Source organism: Cryptomeria japonica, chromosome 1 (assembly GCF_030272615.1).
Source record: "Cryptomeria japonica chromosome 1, Sugi_1.0, whole genome shotgun sequence".
NCBI lineage: Eukaryota > Viridiplantae > Streptophyta > Pinopsida > Cupressales > Cupressaceae > Cryptomeria > Cryptomeria japonica.
In genome coordinates, this window is record NC_081405.1 from 239,105,403 (window position 1) to 239,112,769 (window position 7,367).

General features: G+C 37.3%; 1 protein-coding gene across 1 annotated transcript; it reads left to right on the top strand.

Moving 5' to 3' along the window:
- The first annotated feature begins 4,918 nt into the window (after positions 1-4,918).
- Positions 4,919-5,716, top strand: LOC131050850 (uncharacterized). Its single transcript, XM_057985146.1, has one exon. It carries the CDS (start codon positions 4,919-4,921, stop codon positions 5,714-5,716), a length of 798 nt encoding a protein of 265 aa, XP_057841129.1.
- Positions 5,717-7,367: the final 1,651 nt, after the last annotated feature.

Below are 7,367 nucleotides of genomic sequence, written 5' to 3' on the forward strand. Positions count from 1 at the left end.
TGATTGAAATTTTCTTTGTGTGTTGTCTTTTAAATTAGTTTTTGATTATTATTCCCTCTGAGTAACTCGAGGAAGTCTATCTTGACTAAGAGGAGCAATGATTGGGGGCGTAATACTTTTTTTTGTTTTCTGCTTGTAGGAATGATTCCGATGATCTGGAAACATCTAATTATCTGGGTGTTTGTTATAAGTGCCTTCACATCAAGGTGAAATCACCACACATACCTCGACTCCACTTATTTGTATGCTATAGGTAGGTTGGAGTCATTTCATTGTCTATTTGGAGGGAATTTCTTTAATGTTCAATCCAGATGCATGTGTAATCTGTCCAAGGATATGAACATAAAAAGGGTCATTGCAGACAAGATAATCAATAGTTGCATATGAAAAGGAAGGAACTCTATTTTTCCAGCTGTGTTTGTCAAAGGCTCAATGATGATAATTAAGCATATCAAATCTAGTGACTAAGTTTAAGTTGCATTCATTTTAAATTTTATGCATTTTAGGTGATTTTGGCAATGATAACAATGATCTCTTTATCTTTTGAATGAGAGTTTGAAGCAATCGTCATTTCTCAGCTAAGTGGTACCCTTTTTCATCATTGTTTCTCCGATCGAGTACTTGTGTATTGAGATGTTAGTTGCATACATGAGCATCTTATATAGATCCATACATTTCATTATATATTTATTTGCATTCATATTATTGCATGAAAAATAAACATTTGCATTATTAGTTACTCATTTTCATCCTTTATTTGCATATAAAAAAGAAAGAAAAAACATTCATATTCATCTCCATTACATACATCCATACTGAAAAGATATGCATACATATAGAATAAAGCATATAGAAAGACATCTCATAATCAATCAACACAAGTACGATGGAATCAAATCAAGAGCTCATATATATCGTCATAGTCTCAGTGTCTAAGAGTACAAATGATATAAACTGTCAAATACAATGTCTCATCGGAGCAAGAATCATATAGGCTACAAAAAAATGGGGTATATAACAAAATCTAGGAGATATAAAAAACTATCTCTCTGCCTCTCCCTCATTGCCAGGAGGAGGAGGTGGTGCCTGCTGATCGACGTCCTGTCTGGGTGCCCTAGCTCCCTTAGATCAAGCCATATACTGAGAATACGACACAACCTACTATGCTACTGGGACCACTATGCTATAAGCTGCACGACTCATTTGATGCAAAAACTCTCACTAAAGGGCATCTCGCTCTGCTCTCATCTCTGCGACCTGTTGGTCTCGCTCTGCCAGCTGCGTCTGTGCCACTACCAACTATGATTGCAAACTACTCACCCTAGCCCTCAAAGACTGAACTACGTCTGGCATTGACTTCTCTCTCCCCATCTCCCCCTCTCCACCTTCTGCCTGCTCAACCCTTTGCTGCCTAACCTGCTTAGGAGTTTCTCTCTCCTCCTCACCTCCAACCTCTGCTACCCTACTCCTGCCAGCCTCACTCCCAACAGCTCCTAAGGATCCACCCTCCACTCTCTGTCACTGCCGACCTCCCCCTGGTGCCCTGCTGCTACTCACACCAGGATCACCTCCTGTCAGTCGAGGTACATCTGCTCTCCATCCCTATACTTGACCTGGTACATGTGCCTATGCTGGTACATCCTCCTCAACCTTAGCTATAAGATGTGCATGCTCTCCAAGATCTATAAACCGAGGAAAAGGATGTCTCTGAACCAATCTGTATACTGGGGCAATACCTCGCATCTCCCACATCCTCCTAGTACTCCCATCTCTGCAGCTGTAAACCCACTAACTCCTGCATGCTCAACGCATATTAGAGGCTTGGTGCCCATCATCATCTCTCCTTGTCCCCATATCTAGTACATGTTGTAAACTCTTGGGATATACTTTTTGGTCTCCCATACTGCCTCAAAACCCTAGATACTACAAATCACTCAATAATCATAGTCAATCTACCGATGAGAGGTCTAGTCATGAACATATCTCCCTGTTGTACCCTCCAATCATCCCACTTCTCTAGACCCCTATATGGTCTCCATACCACAACGATCAAGTCATCTAACTGCCTCCTCCAAAAATTATTCTTTCCCAGGTGGGGTTGTGTGACATAAATTGAGTACCAACATACAATAGGTTGATGTGCCTCTCTAGAATCATCCACTATAGGTCTGCAAACATGGATATACTCCCATGCCCATGTCTACAAAACTAGGACACTTGTTGTCATGCTCTTCCCCTCTCGATAGATGATCTCATGCATCTTATGGTACATATGGGTGAGTAAGCATGAACCCCACCCTAATCTAGCTAGATGAGTCAATAATCTCTCTAACATTCTGCCCCAACCATATAGAAATCCCCGTTGTCCTTTTTTAGGCATCACGAAACAACCAATCATACTAGCCAAAAAGCAAGCCAGAGAGTATTGTGTACCATACCTACTCATCATATCATCCCAAGTGATAGCACAATCAAGGATAGTATCATCATAGAAAATACGTATTAGAGCCTCAATGCCTAGCCATGGAGTCAAATCGTAATCTACCTTATCTTCAACAAATGGAATCCTCAATATCCTGTAAATATCCTCAGGCGTGATAGTAATCTCTCCAACAGGCAAATGAAATGTGTTATGCTCAAAATGGAAACACTCGACTAATGCGGTCAACATACCATGATTCACACAGATATCGGGCATTTGGAACAAATATCCAAACCCACACAACCCTATGACATATTTGAGCATTCGATAAATCACACACCAATCTCATCATTGGCGGATATGTACACCAAAACTGAATATCAGGCAACTGAATCTGCAAAATAGAACACAAAACTCATCAGTACGTGATCAAATTTGTGCTAAGAATGTATTAAACATGCGAAAGAATCCAAATTTATCACATTAAAAATAAAAAATTGCTCTTTGGACCTTCAAAACTACTTGTTGTTTTCCATATGAGTTACCACATTCAAGCAGCAACTCGTACGAGCAAACGTTACGACCTGAACGAGTAAACACTTTGATACAACAAATACTAACATGTCACATGATTAAATGGTCTCTCAAGAACACTTAATCTTAGTTTAGATTTTTGCATATTTATTTTAATTGTGATTGCTTGAATTCATATAGCTTAATATTCATTCATCTAGCTTATCTTGCATACATTTGGCTTAATCTTGTGCTCATATAGATTAATTTCTTTGTCTTGGTGTAGTCTAGTCACTGGTATTGCTTAGACAAATCTGAGAGCAAGTATATACTCGCATCTTTTAGAAGGCAATAGGTCGATTTGTTATGGATTTTTATATTCATGATTATATCTGTCTAGCCATGCGTGCAATGACTTAATTGAAGTGTTGTGTCTTACAACTTGTAGACTTTTCCACTTTTCACACACACAACTATTTGTCTGAAAGGAATAAATAGAGGATCAAATCAGCCTATATGCCATGATGTGCATTTACTTTAGCTCCTAGTGGGAAGGTTGATAAGAGGTTAAAAAAAGAAAGAGATGATTAATTATAGAGAAAGGATTGAGGATAGATAGAGTGAGCAAAGAACAAAGATAGTAAGAAAACTGTGTGTGTGGTGTATAAAATAGTGCAAAGCAGAAAATATAGAAATATACACAACATGTAATAGAGAAGGAAGAACAAAGTGCGTGAAGAATTTAGAAGGTAATACACTCAGAGTGGGGTAGAGTAAGGAAATTATACAATGCAAAAATCAATGAGTTGTGTACAAAGACAAGAAGAGGACTAAGAGAAAAGGACAAAGATTCATAGTAGAGACCAGAGGTAGAAGGATAAGGTTTGTGAGTAGAAAATAATAAAGTCATTCTCAGGCATAGATAATATAGTGAGTTGCAAAATCTCATTTGCAACATGGTACTCAATTTGTAGCAGTATTATTTCTCTTATTGTATTCGTCTGAATTGGTGCTCAAATAGGGGGTTGTTGCTCCTTTGGGTTGGTGCCCATAAATCTAAACAAAATATTTTTCATTGTGAGGCTGGATTAGAGCAATAGACTCTAGCAACATTTTTCATTGAGGTTTTTCCCCACTGTAGGTTTTCCTCATATATCTTGTATTATGTGCTTTCCATGTGTGTGCATGTGTGTGTGCAAATGTGTAATATATTAGCTCATAGTATCTTGATTTCAGTTATTAAAGCTTAGATCATTCAGAAAATTTAAATTTTTAATGACCACTGAATCACCCCCCCTCTTAGTGGTCTATTTGTGTTCAACAATTGGTATCAGAGCCCTAGGTTCCCTATTTGAAAAGTGTTCTCGAAGTTGCATAGATTCTGGTCTATGAGCACAATGACTAGAAAGGAATGCTCCTATGCTAAAGCACTAATGTTTGATGGTACAAACTATGCCTTTTAGAGTAGAATGATGGAAACCTACTTATCCTCCCTAGGTTTTGATGTTTGTATGTAGATTGAAAATTTCTATACTGTTCCTCAAGTTCCTCCTACAGACCTAGATGCAAAAAGAGAATATGAGTATAACGCTAAAGACAAGAAAGCTATCCTAAGTGGCCTATCTGATACAAATTTTGTCAAAGTTATGCACTGCACATTTACAAAAGAGACATGGGACAAGCTACAAAGAATCTGTGAAGGAGATGTAAAGGTAAAGGAGGCAAAACTGCAAAATCTTCAAGGTTAGTTTGAAGGACTAAAGATGAAGGAAGAAGATAAGATTATTGATTATCTTCAATGAGTGGACAAAATCATTAATGCTATAAGAGAACTTGGAGATGATGTTTCAGATGAAGTAATTATCAAGAAGATGCTGAGATCATTGACAACAAAGTATGACACAAAGGTCTCTGCCATTGAAGAAGCTAAAGACTTAAAAACCTTCTCCATGGATGAATTATTTGGTTCATTATGAGCTTGAAATGAGGACTGTTTGTGCTAAATCTTCAAAGAGAGAAGTTGGCTTCACCTTTGAGAAGAAAGGAAAAGAAGCTACAAGTAGTGTAGATGATGAAGAATCGGATGCAACTGAAGCCAAACTTGTAAGAAAATTAAAGAAAGGATCTGGCAAATATAAAGGTAAATTACCCTTCAAGTGTTTTGATTGTGGGAAAATAGGACATTTTGTTGCTAGGTGTCCTTATAAGAAGAAGGAAGGCAATAATGAGGAGAGTATCAAGGATAAAGATAAAAAGTTTTATAAATCTAGGAGAAGAAATTTTCAAAAGAAGAAAATTCTTTACACTATTGATAGTGACGTTTCTGATGATGAAAGTGAGTCAGCTGAGGATTGCAGTGAAGATGAAAAACAAACTAATCTCTTCATGTCTCAAGAGATCCAAAATGAGGATAAAATATCAAGGTGTGATAGTGGAGTTCAATCCAACAATTTATTTGACAGTGATAATGAAGATGAAGTTGATGTTGAAGTTGACCTTGAAGGAGAATTAGTCTGTGCTCTTGAAGGAATAGACAAGGTAAGGAAAGAGTATAAAAAATACAAGAAATCAACCATAAAGGAACAAGATCAGCTAAGCAAAAGCATTGAAGAATCTAATCTGAATATTATTGCCTTAACATCTCAATTAGAAGATGCCAAAAAGTTGTGTGAAGTAATAAAATCAGAATTGAAAGCAAAAGATGCCAAAAATTGGCAGAAAAAACATATAATCTTAGGAAAGATCTTGAGAGGTGCAGGGAAGATCTCAAAGTCAGGATAAAATATGAGAGCAACACAAATGCATTGAATGATATGTTGAATAAGCAAAAACATTCAAAAGATTCTATGGGCATAGGATATGAGGCTGGACAATGTTCTACCAGTGCTAAGTCATGAAAAGGGGACATAAATTTTGTATCTTCAAGCATGAATGTGTTGGTATTTTGGATATGTTGATATGGTTTTGTCATTGATGTCAACACTTATCAACTCTGGTCAGCCTACTGGCACTTGGAGAATTGACAATGTTCACTGACAAGCAAGTGACTTATGCACAATCACCGGTATCTGGTACACCGACAGGATAAATTGTTCACTGGCACTTGGAATGACATGGAAAATACTTGGTTATGTCGAAGACATTGTTTGGACACTTTGTCTTGGAGATTTGTTCATTGGTATATTCGTGTTTGCATATTTGTTGTTATCGGTAAATAGGTCCAGGATAAGCACCGACAGGCTTATCTATTCCAGATCAGCACAACACACTATGGAGATGATTTTGTTGTTATTGTAAATGCATTGAGCCGACATCATACATCGGATATTGCATCGGTCATTGTTTTATTTGTAAATGTTTTTATTGTAATATCTCTTAGAGCCGACCTACTCAATTGGTCTTAGGTTATGGTATAAATGTAAAATCTCATTTGTGAGATCAATATGCGAATGTGAAAAGGATTGTAATTCGGTATATGCGAGAATAAGCAAAGGTATACACACGGACATCATTTGAAGGTTGAAGGAAGGTTTTAAGAAGGCATATCAGAACTGCACCGGTACTGAATCTAGCATATGAAGATGCTATTTTGAGAAGTATATCATTATTGGATTTAACCATCCAATTGTAGTCAGTGTGACTCCCATTTTGTGTTTGAGCAGTGAGCTATAGGCGCTTGGCCTTTCTACATGTGCAGACCCCATTTGTATACACATACTATCTACAGTAGTACCATCTGATTGTGGGTAAGGTTTCCCACCGTGGTTTTTCCCCTTACAAGATTTCCACATACAAATATTGGTGTTATGTGTTGTGGATGTTATTGTCTTTCTATTTCATGCATTAATCTTTATCGGTACTACAATTAACTGACAAACTGTCTACTGGTCTAAAGTTTGGTTTACCGGTATTAAGCATTAAGTTTGGTTAAGTTGTTTTTGGTTTAAATTTTATAAGACAACCGATTCAACCCCCCCCCTCTCAGTTGTCTCTGGGACCTAACAATTGGTATCAGAGCTTAGTCCTCTTTTTGCAGAAGTTTAACAACTTGAGGAGATCCAATGTCTTCTAACTATTTCAGGAAGGATAGTCCTAAACTTGATGGAACCAACTATGGCATATGGAAGATCAGGATGGAGACATATCTGAATTGCATTGAAAAGGACATCTGGGAAGTTACAAAGATTGACTATAATGCTCCTACTCCCATTTAGCCTAATCCATGTACCTTAGGAAAAGATGAAGAAAATGATTGCAAAGCAAGAGAAGCACTTTTGAGCGCATTATCAGATCAACAAATCATGGAATTATCAAATAGATCTACTGCTAAAGCTATTTGGGACCATCTGGAAACATTGAATGAAGGAGATTCTATAGTCAAAATTGCAAAACTTGAAAGCTTCCGAGTCAGGTATGAAAATCTGAAAATGGA

Excerpts from the sequence above, each read along its gene's own strand:
- LOC131050850 (XM_057985146.1), top strand. The coding sequence starts at position 4,919 with ATGAGGACTGTTTGTGCTAAATCTTCAAAGAGAGAAGTTGGCTTCACC.